The 19,081-nt window shown below is 31.8% G+C and overlaps 3 protein-coding genes across 3 annotated transcripts; 2 read left to right on the forward strand and 1 right to left on the reverse strand.

Moving 5' to 3' along the window:
• Positions 1-766: 766 nt before the first annotated feature.
• Positions 767-1,577, forward strand: LOC7465047 (uncharacterized). Its single transcript, XM_002300207.4, has one exon. It carries the CDS (start codon positions 767-769, stop codon positions 1,439-1,441), a length of 675 nt encoding a protein of 224 aa, XP_002300243.3. The 3' UTR covers positions 1,442-1,577.
• A 12,515-nt stretch (positions 1,578-14,092) lies between these two features.
• LOC7492069 (uncharacterized) lies at positions 14,093-15,082 on the forward strand. The gene has a single exon (XM_002300206.4). The coding sequence runs from the start codon at positions 14,184-14,186 to the stop codon at positions 14,868-14,870; it is 687 nt and encodes a 228-aa protein (XP_002300242.3). The 5' UTR covers positions 14,093-14,183; the 3' UTR covers positions 14,871-15,082.
• An 87-nt stretch (positions 15,083-15,169) lies between these two features.
• LOC7492068 (methylthioribose kinase) lies at positions 15,170-18,386 on the reverse strand. Its single transcript, XM_002298716.4, has 6 exons — positions 18,077-18,386; positions 17,290-17,599; positions 16,981-17,155; positions 16,675-16,876; positions 16,156-16,370; positions 15,170-15,522 (listed from the first exon to the last, which is right to left on the reverse strand). Exons 1-6 carry the CDS (start codon positions 18,260-18,262, stop codon positions 15,354-15,356), a joined length of 1,257 nt encoding a protein of 418 aa, XP_002298752.2. The 5' UTR covers positions 18,263-18,386; the 3' UTR covers positions 15,170-15,353.
• Positions 18,387-19,081: the final 695 nt, after the last annotated feature.

Genomic DNA, 19,081 nt, shown 5'->3' on the forward strand with positions numbered 1-19,081 from the left:
GGTTGATTTGAGAATTGAGCTTCACAATTTTATTCAACTTGCTTTCCATAAGGTTATCTCATTCTCGGAACTAGGTTATAGATTTGGTGTGCTGCCTTGAATAGACTTCAGTTAATTTTTTTTTCTTTTTAAAATTGTTTTTTTTTTAATTTCTTTATTCAACATTTTATTTGCTAGGAATTGAGATTTAGATAATTTTTATTTTTCTTTCTATGAAATTATTTCATTCTTATTTAATTTTTGTTTTGTTAACAAATAAGATTATTAAGACTTTTTATAAATATTATAAAGATATATTTTTATAATATTGACAAGAGTTTATTTTTTATATTGAATTATTGGTGGATTTTTTTTTTCTTGTCAATATCTTATTTTCAATTATATTACTAAACTAATTATATTACTAAATTAATTGTGTTTATTAAACCAGTTAATGACTATAATATTATTTTTTAAAAAAATATTTACATTATTTTAACATCCTTTTTTATGTAAAAAAAAATCTGCTCGCAACGTACTGAAAACCTGTCTAGTGTATGCTATATCGGTCGATCCTCGTGACCACACTCAAGTTACGAGTTCAATTGGGCCACTTGCCGTCTTTATTTTTTTGTTGACTTGTCTTGCACCACATCCAACTTCCTACATTAATGCATCACCACTTGGGGCATCCCAACTATCTACATAAACCACAGAGCTATAGCAAATATCTTATGCAAATCAAACACAACCATAAGAAACCTGTTTCACTACCACTTGCTTGACCATGTTTCGCCATGTTTATGTCCTCTCTTTGCTAGTATTCCTAGCAATCAACGCGGTTTCCGCAGTGGACTACACTGTCACCAACAGAGCCAGTGCAACCGCTGGTGGAGCCCGATTCACCAGGGACATCGGGGTCGATTACAGCAAGCAAACACTCGCATCTGCCACAGATTTCATATGGAGAACCTTCCAGCAATCTAATGCCGCCGACAGAAAAAATGTTCAAACAGTCAACTTATTCATAGATGTCATGGGTGGTGTTGCCTATGCAACCAACAATGAAATCCATGTTAGCAACGATTATATAGGAAACTATTCAGGTGATGTCAGAAGAGAAATCACTGGGGTGCTTTACCATGAAATGGCACACATATGGCAATGGAATGGTAATGGACAAACACCAGGAGGACTAATTGAAGGGATTGCTGATTTTGTAAGGTTGAAGGCTAATTATGCACCTAGCCATTGGGTGCAAGCAGGGCAAGGTGACAGGTGGGATCAAGGTTATGATGTTACAGCTAAGTTTCTGGACTACTGTAATGGTCTTAGAAATGGGTTTGTTGCTGAACTTAACAAGAAAATGAAGAATGGTTATAGTGCTCAGTACTTTGTTGATCTGCTAGGGAAGACAGTTGATCAGCTTTGGAAAGACTACAAGGCCAAGTATGGAAAATAGAAGAGCTTGGCTAACTAAGAGCTGAATATTTGAAATGGTACACTTTTAGCAGCTCGCATCAATATACACATCCTATGATCCTAAATAAAATTTGAATAAAACCCATTTCAGATGGGCAAAAATTATTTCATGAAAATTGTATTTTTTTTCGAGTGCCCTTTTTCATTTTGCTGCTAAGCTTTCTATTAGATCACAGATCTCACGGATGTTAATTAGCAAAATCATTAACCATGAGAAAGAAGGGCTTCTCATCATCAAGTTATCCATGAAAGCAATACTACTATGTGATTTGCTTGAAATCTGTGAAAATGGAATCATCAAACTATTGTGAAGAAATATGATGATTCCATATCTTACGCTTCTCCAGTATCACACGGTACTCATGTCACTATAAAATCTTCAGATAATTCAAAACCACCAAGGCACACAAGAAAACCCGGCCGTGTGTTTCACACACAAATTTTGAATTGAAATGCCTTGAAAGAGGAAGTCTAGTTCGAATCCCTTCTATTAGAGAAACAAAGGAAAGGTTACTGTTAAATTATCCTAAAACCTAGCCAATTCATTGTACCGAAATATCTGTCAAGAGAACAAATCCATCGATCTACTTCCCTTCTCTGATTCGTTAATTGCTTCAGTCTCCATCTCATGCATAGACAAACCACAACAAATTTCTGTCCTGTTTTCTGACTGCCGAAAGCTCCCCCACAAGCATCATGCGCTAGTGTGTTTTGATTCCCGAGTGGTAATACTTTACAAGTCAATGAATTACAACTTCAGTGGTAATCCTGTGATTGTTACTGCCACAATCGGACGTTAACTGGGGCAGGGCTCGCTAACTCCCCCCATTGGAGCAATTGGGCCTCCCAAAAAGAAAAGAAGAGAAAAAAAAACCTTCACTCTGAAGTATGATATATAGAACACAAATTTTAGCTTCCCAATTCGTTATTAAACTTAACAAGAAAATATAGATAGCACTTAAATGTTTTTTTCTTGATTATTGAAGAATATAAATCCTGAAGTCAACGTTGAGCAGCTGAACAAGAAAAATAAAGGAAAGCCAATGTTACTGATCTTCCATTTGTCATTTTCCCATACAGATACTGTTGTTTCTTTATTTGCATTATTTCTAGTCAATTATGAGAACATGTCTTCTCATGGACAGGCGTTTTTCCACGAATTAAGAGGAGAGGGAATTATTGCCAAATAAATTAAATAAATGTTACCATGTTGACACAAAAGTTAATCAGTCCTTGTTGGCTTCCACAAATGAATCAGCCAGCACTGCTATTATCCTTATCAGTACGCAGCCTTGGTCCATTTCAAACAATTTTATATTGCAGTGGCAGTGGCAAGATTGATTCTGCAATAAGAATGAATTCAAGTGATAGTCTTATAGCAATATGACACGGAAAGCACTAATTAACGTTAGAGAATATGTTTCAAGCTCAAAGAGATTTCATTTAGAATATGTTAAAGAATAATAGCTATTAAATTGAGATGAATCTTTGACACATCTTCAGGTGAAAGCCCAAAAACAAACCATGTAAAATCTGAATAATTCAACAAAGAGATGAATACATGAGATATCTTTGTTTCGGCTAACACATTTAAGCCATATAGTTTCCATTATATTTATAGCTGTAAAATGAAATTGTAATGCCTGTAATAAGGAAACAAATCTGAGCAGAATAAGGAAACAAACAGATACAATTAAAAAGTCACTCTAATAGCTGGATTATTTTGAATTGACAACAGAATGGATGGAGTGAAAAATTGGTGCAGATGATACTGGATTTTCTGCTGAAGATTCTGATAGTCTAACACCCCCCTCGAATTAATGGGGTTTTGATAGACCATTAATTTATTTGTTAGATACTGAAAATGTTGTGCAGTTTGGCCTTTGGTGAAGACATTCGTTGTTTGATCCACGGTGGAGGCAGAACACTTGTGCATAGCGCGCGCACACTAACGGACTTGTGTATACCCTTTGTTGACGAGACTAATAAAGGTTGGTAATGTTTTCCTGTAATAACTTGTGTACTTGGTCTCGTGCATCGTCACTTGTGTATTCCGCTTGTCTACGTAACAGGAGAGAGTGTGGGAAACCTCTTGGTGAGGGAAACACCTAGGCAAACACGAGTGAATCGGTGAGGGAAAGGCTGAGTCTGGCGGGACTAGACTATCGCGCGAGGTTTGTTTTTGGGATGAAAAATTGACCCCGTGACAAAGAATCATCTCCTCAATAGCTTAAGTTGTTAGGTAAGGTCTCAATATATGATTTATATTATTCTCTAACGCACCCCCTTAAATAAAAGCTCTTTTGACTTGAAACTTGCACAGACCTACATTACCTTGTGCTTAATTTTTATCAAATAAATAAGAATGGTGAGATTTGAACTCGTAAGCGCTTGGTCATCAAGGCTTTGATACAATTTCAAAGAACCATCCCAATAACTTAAATTGTTAGGTAAGGTTTCAAGATATAATTTATATTATTTTTTAACAGAAACACGGTCATTTTGGACCGGATGTTTTCAATATGTCAATCGAAAGTTAAAAAACGTCAAGCTGACTTATAAACCGGTTGTCACTAAAATCTTCAATTGAAAAGAAAATTAAATACCTTTATGTTACAATCAATGAACTGAAAAAAAGGCACCTGTTCTGGGTAACACAATGTTCGGCATGCTCCAAAAACCACGAACATGTGCTATACCAAGAAAATCTGTACTTAGGGTAATTCCAGTTACTCCTAACAAATTCTAGAATAAGGATTTTAATAATGATTATGAGATAATCACACACTGTGAAATAGCATTTTCATGCAATAGACTGGGGTAGAGCAAATCAATTGAATTATTCGGAATATTTGTCAAAACTGATTTGAAATCAATCAAACGGAATGATTATTCGAATCTTTTGAATAATGTAAGTTAAAAAACTCTAATGGAGTTTATTTTTTCAATAAATCACAATTATATGGAGTTTATTTTTGAATAATCTTTTGATTGCTCACCCCAATTATAGATAAATTATAGAAATATATTCAAGCTCACAATTATATGGAGTTTATTTTTTCAATAAATCAAATGATGTTAATGTTAGTGAATATATTTTGTAACCAATCGGTTAGTTACACGTAACAATAATTTTATTCATGTAAAACATATTAATTAAATAAAGACTTTCTTTATCTTTAATATTCAATTATATTTGATTAATAAATCTAATGTTTGATTAATGAATCTAGAGTAAAGTTAAAGTTTGTGGAACAAAATGATTTCCATAGAAAATTATAAAGTTTTTATAATTTTGAGATTCTTATTGCATCAAAACATTGTTCATAAATGTTCATGGTCAATGTTCCATTAGGACTAGACGTTAATTAGAGCTGTTGAAATTGATGTATATTATATTCATTACTTTATGAAAGGAAGTAGCTGCTCTCATATAGTGAGGTTTGAGAGATATCTGGAACTAATATGCAGGTGCTTGTTAGAAGACATATATATTGAACTAACTCGCAAGATAATTTCATATGAAAGGATCACCTATGTCTATAGAAAGACTCACATGATAGTATTAATTAAGCTCAAACAAGTCTAGGACTATAGCTGAAATAATATAAATAAAACTCATAAGTTAACCTCCTATGATGTTGTGAAAATAGAAGAAGAAAATCAAACAATACAAGTCTGATATAAGGCTTATTTATAGTCTACAGTGCTGCCCAATGATCGTATAAACAATTTTTTCATTAAATACCATCAGCCCTTTTTTCCTTGTGTAGCTAGGATGAATAAGAAATCCTTGTAAGAAAATAATTTTAAAACATTAATGAATCCTTGCCACACTTGAAAATTATATTGCAACCCATTAAAGATCCTTGTAGAACTAGAAAATTCTCAAAACATGTTGTCATATCCTTGTAGGAAAAAGATCCTTGCTGGAAAAAGATCATTGTCAAATAGAAAGTTCACAAGTCAAAAGAAAGTAAATAACAAAATTTATACAACATGTTCTGACCTATATCGCAAGTCTTTCCTGAACTCTAATTCACTTGAAAATTTACCCCAACATGGTAAAATACCTTAGGAATCTTCTAGTAAAGTTTTAGCTCGATCCAACAGTTTGATATGGAGTTATGCCCAATAACGTAAAACTGAATGGTAGAAAATTTCACATCAATATCCAAATCTGACCTTCCTTGGATTGTATCAGAGTGTTATGCTTTGATCCTGATCACACATTGTCCTAATCAAGGGTAATAAACGAATAAATATTGGGTATAACATAAACTATATGAAGGTATTTGAGTAACCAAGAAAGGATTCATCACTCTAGGTGAATTAGAAATAGTGTTCCATATATTCTCAAATAGTATTAATTGTGAAATCTTTGGTTAGGGTGGAATGAGATTTGAAAAGAATTTCAAATCTTATTCAAAGAATCAATAATTATAGTGTTGAGACCTAAAATGATTTAACAGAGAATATATACTCCAAGCTATAATATCTAAATCAAAACATTCTTGGGATGAAGGAATAATAATTACACTGAGAAACTAACAACTGAAAGGTTAAGTCAAACCACTTATGACTTTCTTAATATTTAAGGAATCATGACAGGTTGCTAGATATTGTACTTGGTCTTCAAATATAAATCAATTAATTGTTAAATTAACAATAAATTAAATTGTTTAATTTATTTAATCGTGTTTTATTTAGGATTGTGATTTATATTTGGGCCAACTTATTAGGGAATCTAATATGTCACACACATATAATCATTGGTCGAAAATTAAAATGGGATGATTAATCAAGTGTGACTTAATTGATTGTAAATAAATTTTAGAAATTAAGAACTAGAATATAATTAATACAAGAGATTATAATTCTAGACCTGGAAAAAATCATGTTGAGACTTAATTGAATAAAATTTTAAATTTTTCCTAAAATAATATATGTGATATTATTTAATGGGCAAATTGATATTTTATTATTTATAAGATTTATAGGGTTTTTTATAAATATAATGTTATGCCTTTTATTTTTTGTGATTGACATTAGATGATAGTACAATAGTACAATACATAAACACCTAAACATAAAAGAAAATAGGTAGCACTCAAAGGTATAACAATCCCTCTCTTTTAAAAACGTTTAGTAGATTTCTTACTAGTGGTTCGTGTGGATCACCGTTAGATGTCAAATACTTGGACAACTTGTGATTTATGACAACCCAGCCTTTAAGCAATTATTCAAAGCCAAAAAGAACATTTGATCTTTAGATAATCTTTATATAAACCCTAAACAACTTTGGATCTTTCTAACGACATCTTTAGACAAATAGGGTTGTTGATTGCATATTTTAATTTTTATTGGCATTAATTACAAATTAAATTTGCGTGTAAATTTATTTTTTTCAAAAGTAATTTTTTCTCTCATGATGTTTTTAAAAAATAAAATTTGGCTACTATTCTGACCAGATCTGGTCAAGTGTTTTGCCTCTAATCGAAATCCACCATTGAAATTAAAAACAAATTGGTTTTGGGTGGATGCAATAGCCACTATCGGTGGCGTGCCTAGTTAGGCACATAACATAACCAGTTATTGTTGGTAGTAGCCATAACAACATCAAACGTTGCTACACATAACGCTAACTGGTGCAGTGACAACACTGTTGTCACTACTAAAGGTTTTTGTTGGTGTGAACAACCCACGCTTGCAGCAACAACTACAATAGTAAAGAGATGAAGATAGGAGTAGAATTATGATTCTTCCCTCGAGCTTTATTTAGGCTTTTAAAGGGTATAATTACAATTATACCCTTGTAACTTATATCTAATTGCATCTAGGTATATTTGGCGTTGAAATTATGAATTTACCCCTCTATATATAAAATAATAATTTTATATTAAAACTGAAACCCTAAATTAAATTAATTATAGAATTATTTTTATAATTGGATTAGAATTTCATTAAATAATATTTAGAAAAATATTTTTTCTAAAATAAAACGAGTTTTTAAGCTGGAAAATTTTATTTAATTGATCCTAAATTAATATGATCAATTTTCTTATTACATTTTGAAAAATGGTTTTTCAATGAAAATTTATACTAAATAAAATTTATTATGCTTGGAAAATTATCAAATTGGATTTGATTTAATATTTTATTTTAAAAATTACACACAAAGCCAATACTAGAATTGTAGCATGCGATATATTTATTTAAGCATATTAATATGTTACTATGCATGGTGGATGATTATGGACATTAAAGATCAATGTGATTGTGTTTTTATGGTTGAATGGTTGTAATATTAAATACGGTTTATGTGTTTTGTATTTTCTCAATTTTTCTTCTGGGTTGTAAAATTATTTTCTCATGTAATTCCTCTCGAATGTAACTCAAGGTTATTATGTAAATGTTATACAATTTAAAAATGTAAGAATTTAGATAGAAAAATTATGTTATAATCCAAAACGAAGAAAGAATGGCGGTGAATGATATAACCATGATGTTCGCAAAGGACCTATGAAGATTTGCAACAACTACCTATGTTTTGACCACTTAATTCTCTTTAATAGCTCAAGAGAATTAATTTAGATATGTCTATAATCATCCATTTAGAATGATATGTTACAAGTGTATGTTTATATATAATTGTTATGTATGATATATAACTAATTTCATGTAAAGAGACTTAATGAAAAATAATAAATCCCTCATTAAAGATCTTATCTGAATTTGGTTTTAAATATGTATTCATGAAACTAATACTTGCTATTCTTTACATGAATAAGTTGATGGATTAAAATGAGTAGTAACATATTTGTATGCAATGTACTTGATACTAACAAATTGACTAAAACAAACTTCTTGGATTGGTACCGTAATGTGAAAATTATTCTTAAGCAAAACTAATGTTATATGTTCTTGAAAATTTGATTCCCCTTGCATCTAATGACGATGTTGATGAAGAAGTTAGGAATGAATATCAATGTCATATTAATGATGATGAACATGTTGCATGTGTGATGTTAGCTAGCATAACACCTGAACTTCAAAGGTAATATGATAATATGGATGCCCATACTAGGGTTATGCATCTCAAGGAGTTGTTCAATGTAGCCAGTAGGACTTAGAGGTATGAGACCTCCAAGGAATTGTTCTACTGCAATATGACAGATGATTCCTTAATGAACACACATGTTTTGAAAATGATTGGCTATATTGAGAAATTAGGCTAATTGGATTTTATCATGGACCATGAGTTATGTTTTGACTTTGTCTTGTAGTCATTATCCTAAAGTTTTTCATAATTCATTATGAACTATCACATGAATAAGTTGGATAGTGCATTATGAGAATTGTTTAATATGCTTAAAATTGTTGAAGGGACCTTTAAAAAGGAAAAAAGTCATGTTCTCTTAATTTAGTCTTCTAGAATATCTAAGAAGAAGAACAAGAAGAATAAGAGTTTTGTCTCTAAACAAAAGAAGCCTACTAGAGGCATTAAGAAAGATAGGGTTACTGGTCATCATTGTGGAAAAGATAACTATTGGAGGAGGAATTGCAAGGAATATCTTGCAACTGTAAAGGGTAAGAAACTTATTAAGGTTCCCACTTCAAGTATGTTTATGATTGAAAATTATCTTTCTACTTCACATAGTAGTTCTTAGGTATTGAACACCTAAGAAAAAGTAGAAGATTATATAAAGGTAAAATTGACCTATAAGTTGACAATGAAACAAGGGTTTGCATTAACTTTGCTAGGTGGATTGATACTTGTTCTTTCTATAAAAATAATGTTTATTATGAATTTGGTATTTATACAAATGGTTTGTATATACATGAAATGCTAAGAGTCAATATAAATAGCAAGAAGAACATATTAGATAATCAATATCCATATTATTTATGGTATTATAGACTAGGTCATATTAATAAAACAAGAATCACTAAGTTACATAAAGAAGGATATTTGATCATTTTAATTACGAATCATATGAAATTTATGAAGCTTGTTTATTAGGTAAGATGACCAAAACACTTTTTACTAAAAAAAGTGAAAGGTTTAAAGAAATGTTAAGTTTAATATATACATATGGATATTAACCAATAACGATTTGTGCCATAGATGGATATACGTATTTCATCATTGATGACTATATTAGATATGGTCATGTGTATTTGATGAAAACCTGAATCATTTGAAAGATTCAAAGAATTTAGAAATGAAATTGAAATACAAATTGAAAAGAGCATTAAAATATTTAAATTGGATTGAGGTGGTGAATACTTGAGCCTAGCATTTCAAGATTATTTGAAAGATAATGAGATTCTCTCATAATAGACACCTTCTAGAACACCACAACTTAATGGAGTTTCTAAAAAGAGAAATCAACCCTATTGGGTATGATACAATCCATAATGAGCTATGCATACCTTCCACATTTTTTCTAGGGTTATGCCCTGTAAACTACTACTTGTTTTTAAAATAGGGTTCCATTGAAAGTTGTTGATAAGACTCCATATGAGATATGAAATGATAGAGAGGCCAAACTTATCATACTTAAAGATTTGAGAATGTAACACTTATGTTAAACATATAGTATCTTAAACGTTAGGAGCTAAGTTAGATAATTGCAAGTTTGTTAAATATCTAAAAAAATCAATTTGATATTATTTCTACTATCTCGTTGAGCAAAAGGTATTTATCTCAAAATATACTACATTTCTAAAGAAAGAATTTGTTCTTCAAAGGACTAGTAGAAGGAACTAGTGAGATATCATTTTTTTGTGGAAGCTGATTATGACTAATTAATCATACTTGATGAGCCTACCGACTACATAAAATCAATATCTAATATTGATTATGAGAAATGACTTGAAGTTATGAAATCTGAAATGGATTTCTTGTACATCAACCAGGTATGAAATTTAGTTGATCCACTTGAAGGGATAAAGCCCATTGAATGTAAGTGAGTATTTAAGAGAAAGACTTATACGGATGAAAATGTATAAACATACAAAGTTAAACTAGTTGTCAAAAGTTACAGACAAAGACAAGATGTTGACTTTAATAAAACCTTCTCACCTATAGCTATGTTAAAATCCATAAGGATTTTATTTACTATAGTTGCATACCATGATTATAAGATTTGACAAATGGATATCAAAGTTGCATTCCTAAATGGAAATCTTTACGAAAATGTGTAAAAGACACAACCTGAAGGTTTTGAATCTAAGAGATTTACCAATAAAATATGCAAGCTATAAAAATTCATTTATAGACTTAAGTGAGCTTCAAGAAGTTGGAATATCCATTTTGATGAGATAATCAAACAATTTAATTTCATTAAAAATATGGATAAACCTTGTGTTTATAAAAAGATTAGTAGTAGTGGCGTCGTTTTATTATTATTATTATATATATATATGATATATTATTGATAAAAAAAATAGTATTATTTTACTTTAGTTAGTAAAGATTTGTTTGTCCAAGAATTTCTCCATAATGGATATGAGAGAAGCAACCTATATATTAAGAATAAAAATTTATAAAGATATATCTAGAAAGTTGCTTAGATTGTTCTAATCCACGTATATAGACAAGATGTTTTGCATAAAAAATTATAAAGTTGTTATAATTATGAGATTCCTATTGCATCAAAGCATTATTCCTAAAAGTTCCTAGTCAATATTCTATTAAGACTAGACAATAATTAGAGTTGTTAAGACTGGTGAATATTATGTTCATTCCTTTATAAAAGGAAGCAACTGCTCTTATAAACTAAGGTATAAGAGATACTTAAAACTAATATACAAATGCTTCTCAGATGACATGTACATTGAATTAACCCGTAAGATAATTTCATATGAAGAGATTACTTATGTTTATGGAAAGACTCACATAATAGTTGTGTGATCCTTATAATTGGGATCACTACGTTAACTTATATATGGAGTGTTATGTTTTGATCCTGACCACATGTTGTCCTAATCAAGGGTAACAAACATGCAAATATTAGTTATACATAAACTATATGAAGGTATTTGAGTAATCAAGAGAGGATTCATCACCCTAGGTGAATTAGGAAAAGTGTTTTATCTATTTTTAAATAGTATTGATTGTGAAATCCTTGGCCAAGGTGGAATGAGATTTGAAAAGAGTTTCAAATCTTATTCAAAGAATCAATTACTATAGTGTTCATAACTAAAATGATTTAACAAAGTACACATACTTCATGCTATAATATCTAAATCAAAACATTCTTGATGAATGGATAATAATTACACTGAAAAACTAGTCACTGAAAGGTTAAGTCAAACCACTTATGACTTTCTTAATATTTAAGGGATCGTGACAAGTTGTTAGACATTGTACTTGATCTTCAAATATAAATCAATCAATTGTTGAATTCATAATAAATTCAATTGTTTAATTTATTTAATCTTATTTTATTTAGGATTATGATTTATATTTGGGTCAACTTATTAAGGAACCTAATGGTTCACACATATAATAATAATTGGTTAGAAATTAAAATGGGATGATTAATCAAGTGTGATATGATTGTAAATAAATTTTAGAAATTAAGGACTAGAATGTAATTAATATAAGGGATTACAATTCTAGATCTAGAAAAAATCAAGTAGGGACTCAATTGAATAGATTTTTAAAATTATCCTAAAATAATATAAATGATATTATTTAATGAGCAAATTGATATTTTACTATTTATAAGGTTTTCAGGTTTTTCTATAAATAGAATGCCATGTCTTTTATTTTCTGTGAATGACATTAGATGGTAGTACAACAATACAGTACAGAAACACCTAAATACAAAAGAAAAGAGCTTGCACTCAAAGGTATGTGGATTACCGTTAAAGGCTAGACACTTGGACAACTTATGGTTTGCGACAACCCAACCTTGAACTAATTATTCAAAGCCAAAAAGAACATTTGATCTTCAGGTAGTCTTTGTATAAACCCTAGACAACTCTAGATCTTTCTAACGGGATCTTTGAGACTTTTTTTAAAAAATAAACTTACCATTTTTGCTACATGTAAATGTTTTGGGAAACCCAACAATTAAGCTCGTACCTCCATATAAAAGTCGATCATTCTCAACCCAACTTGAGATTCTTATGAAAATTATCCTTATGAAGGGAGATGAGCCTGTTGTTGCGTGTGTATGTATATGTATATGTGTGTGTGTTTAGGTTACCTTCTATACTAAATAAAATGGGATTTTTTTATGGAGTTTCATTTCAAAGATTTTTTTTTTCCTTTTCAATTCAACTCCTTATTTTTACTTTTAATTTCATTTTTTTTCAATTTAATCCTCATACTTTTTTTAACGGTCGTTCAAGTTTTTTTTAAACCAATCAAGTCAATTGAATTACATCGAGACAACTGTCATATAATTTAATTTTAAAACCAGGCTATACAAAGAATCAGATCAAGAGATTTCAAGGTGACCTATGAAATCAAGTTTAATAACAATATCAAATAGTTTTTTATAGCCTGAATATTTTTTTTATGTTAAAAAAGAAGTTGATCCAATGCACAATGTAGCACAAGAATATAAACTATTAACTCTCCAAAGCATATGGTGTGATTAAAAGAGGTCCCAGTTTGTGTTGCTTATGCAGTACTTAATTGTATTATGCCAACATTGTAATCCTCTGTTTATTTAGGGAATGAAATATTTGTTCCAACAAGTTTGAAATACAATAGGAAAAAAACGATAAAGAGGTCAATCCACGCAACCCGGCTCACATTTCATGCCTGCATTGTATGTATTCATGCGTTGGTAGCCTTGTTTTTTTATTTTTTTTAATACACACACACACTTTTTTGTCTGATTGCCTTGTTTTACACACACATACACACACACACTTTTCTGCATTCCTGCATGGGTATTAATAAACAAGGACCATAGTCATTTTTTGTCTGATTGCCTTGGTAATATGCTAGGAACAGCATGGCTAAAAGACATTGATAATGGACATTAATTTGCCCATAAATCGAGGAACACATTTAGTGAGTTTTATGGTTTGATTTGTTTGTCGCTCCAGAGGAAAAGGACGGACGTGAGACAAGGTGTTCTTTGCTGTTTTTCTTTGGAGGGCCTATTGTTTATTTGAAATGGAGAGACCAATTCTTTTCAGGTAGACTTGCAATGATAATACTTTTTATGAAGAATTTCTTGTCCTATTGTTTAAATGATAAAAATAATATACGTTTATATTTTTTTTTGTCATAAATGCAGAACCAAGAGATTAATTTATTGGGTTCTCGTTGCTTTTATTTTTCTTTTCCCACCCATCATTGTAGAGAAAAGGAACTGGTGTCAATCTCATGACCGCATCCTCACAGGAGAAAAGGGACTGGTAATTATAGCATAGTTCAACTAATCACCTCTTAAGTTTATTTTTTAATGGTAATGAGCTTGAATATGCTTAAAACCACTAGAAACTTACATGGTTATTAATTTTAAAACTCATGAAATTAGTTGAGATACGCGCAAACTAACTCGGACACCCACGTTAATAACAAAAAAAAAAAAACTGGTTATCGCCGGCTGAACATTTACATAATTCTGAACCGCTTGCTACTGTGGTCATGCCTAACTCCCTATATAAACCATGGAGCAGCAACTCATATCCAGTGCAAATCAAACACAACCTAAAGAACTATATATAGTGCCCCTTCTTTCTTGACCATGGTACTTTCACCGCATCTGTTTCTCTCTTTGCTTGTAATACTAGCAACCAGTACCGTTGCAGCCGAGGACTTCACAGCCTACACTGTCACCAACAACGCTTGTGCAACGGCTGGTGGAGCTAGGTTCACAGGTGATATCGGGGTGGATCATAGCAAGCAAATACTAGCATCCGCAACAGCATTCATATGGAGTATCTTCCTACAGACTGACCCAGCAGATAGAAAAAATGTTCATAGGGTGGACTTGTTCATAGATGTCATGGATGGTGTTGCATACGCTGATAACAATGAGATTCGTGTCAGCAGCAATTACATAGGGAACTACACTGGTGATCTGGAAAGAGAGTTCAGTGGGGTGCTTTATCATGAAATGACACACGTATGGCAATGGGACGGTAACGGAACAACTCCAGGAGGATTAATTGAAGGGATTGCTGATTTTGTAAGGTTAAAGGCTAATTACACACCTAGTCACTGGGTGCAACCAGGGCAGGGTGATAGGTGGGATCGAGGGTATGATGTTACTGCTAGGTTTTTGGACTATTGTAATGATCTTAGAAATGGGTTTGTGGCAGAGCTTAACAATAAGATGAGAACTGGTTATAGTGCTCAGTACTTTGTTGATCTGCTGGGGAAGACTGTTGATGAGCTTTGGACACACTACAAGGCCAAGTACGGAATATGAAAGAACTTGGTTAATCAAGAGCTGAAATTATAGAATGTTGCACGCTTTTAATTGCTCGCATCAATATATAATGGACAATTGCAGTGGCAACTTCTAAGAACGATCACTTCGAAATTAGTTTCCTTTCTGCGACCTTGATTTCCTGCAATGACATTTCTCTATACATGTACGCATCCGTTGATCCAATTTAAAAGATGAAATGCATTTTGCCATTTGCTTTCAAATTGGTCATGGCCGACCCCGAGAGTCAGATAGTGAACGCATTTCCAGTGATCCTACAAAAACAGAAACGGAAAGAGTTCCAAGAAAATTATAAAATTACTCTCACAGGGGAGGAGTGCAGATTTATTTCTTTTCCTTTAGAGGAAAATTACAATCTGATATAATGTTGCGGTGACATGCGTTTTTACTCCGAGGTGAATGTGAAAATAGCTCAACCAAAGCTCCATTATTTATACCCAAACTTTACCCCCAAGCATGTCATCACTGCACCTGCTGAATGGCTAATACAACTTCATCGATGGATTGGAATTTTTTCCTTTCTTTGAGAACCATCTTCGCCAGGTCAAGAGCCTGCTGCTCGCATTTGGCTCGTTTGCTAGCATCAGTAATTGATTCAAAATCCTCAACATGGGCTACGCCAACAATTCTCCTGTCATGCAAAGATTTAAATCAACATGTTGCATTCAATTTAACAAATTCTTAGAAACAGGACGTTTTAATTTCACAAAAAATAAGATGGGACAATCAGGCTATGAAATTGCAGTTTCCCACTATAAGACAAGTTATAATCAGTTTTCCAGTAGGTCATGCATCACTAAAACTAATTATGATGGATTCATTCCTTCAAAAGATCACATGATCCAAATGATTTACGCCCATTTCCCAAGCCAAAAGCTGATTGATATCAAGCTTTGTCTTCCCAACTTAAGATGTCCCCCCTGTTTAGACTTCCTAAATAGTCTCAGATCCTAGTGAACATTAATGATCTATCTAGTGGCTTTACATGGGACCAAAGGTGAAGAAGCAGCCATGCAGTTTTCCCTAATTAGTTTGGAATAAGGTTCCTAGAGTAGCTTTTTGTTGAAAAACAATGTATTGTACAGAAGTCTAAAATTCAACGCCAAACGTTTAAATTGAAAAAGACCATGTACTGGAAATATATATGATGATGTAGTCTCATGATAGATGGGACGGTGAAACAAGCTGCATAACTTTACTAATCATTTTAGCAAATATAAGTTCTTTAAGTACAAGAATTTTAAGAAACCACATGTCAACTCACCTTATCATTTTAGCCGCACCAAATCCCAAGGTGTCATGGAGCAAGTCTTGCATGAATTTTCTCTGTACAAGCAGCCGAAGCTCAGGATTATTATAAATTTCTGGAAGATATGCCTCACCAGAGCCATCCTTATGCTCATCCCAGAGTGCAGTGAACTTTTTGTAGAAAAGACTCCAGGTCTCTCTGATTGTCCTTAAAATCCACTCTTTATATCTCTGCATACGAGTACAACTTTCAGAGACAAACCTCAACAAACAACAGATAATAAATGTATTACAAAGTAAAACGTTGTGCCTTCCAGTTCATAAGCAAACTGAAACTACCTCCTCGTTTATTGAAACATGACCTAAAAGAAGCACATCCCACAAATAAAGAGAGGAATAAGATATAAATACAAAATTAGGGTGACTTGGAAAATATTTTTAGTTGATACATAAATGAAGGTTATGGAGAAAGTATTTCAAAATAAGAGAAAAGGAAATAAAAATAAAAAAGCACAGAATGGTAATTAAGACATACTTTTCGGTCATTCATTTGATCAGCATGCCCGTCTTGAGCATAAAAGGCCAAAATCAAATTTCCAATAAAAGCTCCAATATCAAAACCCATTGGACCATAAAATGCAAATTCTGGATCTATAACTTGAGTAGAATCATGGGTAACCATGACAGAACCAGTGTGGAGATCTCCATGTACTAAGGCTTGGGCTCTCTCACAAAACCTATGAGGGAAAAAAAACTCTGGTAAATCATATGATCAGCTTAATAAAAGGGGACATACTGTTACATCTTGTGAAATGAATGAGCAACAAAAATGAAACAATACATGGATTTCAACTCAGCAACTTCGAGTTTTAAAATATTATCTTCACGGACAGCCTCAGCATCACGGTCAAGATAAGGGGAAGTCCAACGATTATATTGAGATATTTTGTATGGGTCAGAGAAAACAACCTGCTCAGTAAGCCTGGATAACTCCACATTCCCACAGAATTCAGCAACTGCATAGAGCATTTATAGTGAGCACATCAGAAACATTTCTTCAAGGTCGCCATTTGCAATGCACCAGTGAGAAATTGAATATGACAATTAGCTAATTAAAACAAATGATAAACAACAGAGTAGAATTACTTACCATCACGTTTATGCTCAGTGGTAGTACGATAGAGAAGCGAAGTGTAATAAAGAGTCTTTGCAATATAATCAGACATGTGTTCTGCTAGCAAGGGATACTCAATTCCAGCAATCAACCCTTTTCTCAAGATTATATGTGGGGACTCCAAATATCGCATAGCAATCACAGACATAGTACGGTCAAAATGATAAACTTCAGGCACATTTTCCGGGCACAATCGGCCGTGCTCTCTGAGTGCCAAAGCCTCAAAATATGCTCTTTCCTTTGTCATTGGCCATGATTCTCCAATACATCGTATGTATGGAAGTGCCTGAACATAAACACTACTAGATTAGACCAACAAAAAACCAGTTCAAATATAATCCCAGATATTTCCATCCCATTTACTTCATATGAAACGAAAAAATATTTTGAACACTGAATTTGTATCTCATCTCATTAATAACAATTAACTTATAAAACTGAATATGTCATCTAGTAGTAGACATGATGAAATTCCAAATTTTAAGCGAATTCAACGAGATAATGCGAGAGAGATATAAATTAATTGCTCGTTTAACATATCACATTGAAACACTGACCCACTATAGTTTTCAAATACAAATTGAAGAAGTTATAACACATTATTAATTTTTTCTAAAGAAGTGCTTGTTCAAGAGGGCCTAAAAAAGACTTCAAATTTACAAATTCACTTCATTCTCTACATTCTCCCATCAACAAAACAAACCCACAAGGATTTTAAACACAAAATAAAAAACATAGACCCGACCCGATTGTTTTCACTTACTTGCTTGATGACAAAAGACCCAGATGGGCTAGCGACTATGTAGACGAAATTTAGATTCCCATCACCGACTTCTTTGATCTTCAAGTCACCGAAATTGTTACCGATCTTATCTGACAAAACAGAAGTGGCCTTAATGTACTCAATTAAAGATTTCTCGGCCAGCGGCCTGAACTCTGTGAATGCCATATTTTATTGACGATGTTGAACTCTTGGTGGCAGTGAGGATTCTAAGGGGGAGAGAAGTTAGATATTAGGAAAAGGTGGCGAGTAGCGACTCATGTTGAAGATGATGCGAGGTTTGCGCTTGTTTTTTTTTTTTACAACTGCAGTTTTAATTTGATTTTTATTTGAAAATATATTAAAAAAATATTTTTAAAAAAAATTATTTTTAATTTTAATATATTATGTAAAAAGTTAATTTTAAATAAAAATATATATATAAGGTTAAACAAACAATGTTTTAACCCGTCAAACACCCTTAATAATCTAGTGGGGTCTTTGCTTATAATTGGTCAGTTTAACTGGCTTGTTTGAGATTATTATATTTAGGTTTAAAATATTTTTTAATTAAAAATATATTAAAATAATATTTTTTTTATATTTTAAAAATTATTTTTAATAAAAAAAATTAATATTTAAAAAAACACGATTTTAATCCCATTCCAACCAGAATTCCAACCAGGATTAGGATAAGCGTATTCTTGCAGCAACAATTATTAGAAACAGAACTCAGCAAATTAACCGATCAAACGGAATGATTTTTAAAAGAAATTATTAGATAATTTCGGTTATTTAAAAAAATTAGTTTAATTTAGTTTTGATTTTATATTTTAAAAACTCAAAAAGCTAACAATAACCAAGTCCGAAAAAACCTCATGATTATTAAATTAAAATTCATCAAACAATAGTACAATTAAAGATTTTATTCAGGTCCGCTTGTTTTTCAAAAAATTATTTCATTTTGAAGTGTTATTTTAATGGAAAATAAATTCTTAAAAAATAAAT

This window comes from Populus trichocarpa, chromosome 1, assembly GCF_000002775.5.
Source record: "Populus trichocarpa isolate Nisqually-1 chromosome 1, P.trichocarpa_v4.1, whole genome shotgun sequence".
NCBI lineage: Eukaryota > Viridiplantae > Streptophyta > Magnoliopsida > Malpighiales > Salicaceae > Populus > Populus trichocarpa.

Excerpts from the sequence above, each read along its gene's own strand:
- LOC7465047 (XM_002300207.4), top strand. The coding sequence starts at position 767 with ATGTTTCGCCATGTTTATGTCCTCTCTTTGCTAGTATTCCTAGCAATC.
- LOC7492069 (XM_002300206.4), top strand. The coding sequence starts at position 14,184 with ATGGTACTTTCACCGCATCTGTTTCTCTCTTTGCTTGTAATACTAGCA.
- LOC7492068 (XM_002298716.4), bottom strand. The coding sequence starts at position 18,262 with ATGGCATTCACAGAGTTCAGGCCGCTGGCCGAGAAATCTTTAATTGAG. Across the intron at positions 16,371-16,674 it reads ATCAAATGAATGACCGAAAA|AGATATAAAGAGTGGATTTT; the intron begins GTATGTCTTAAT and ends ACTCGTATGCAG. Across the intron at positions 15,523-16,155 it reads GGTGCGGCTAAAATGATAAG|GAGAATTGTTGGCGTAGCCC; the intron begins GTGAGTTGACAT and ends TTTGCATGACAG.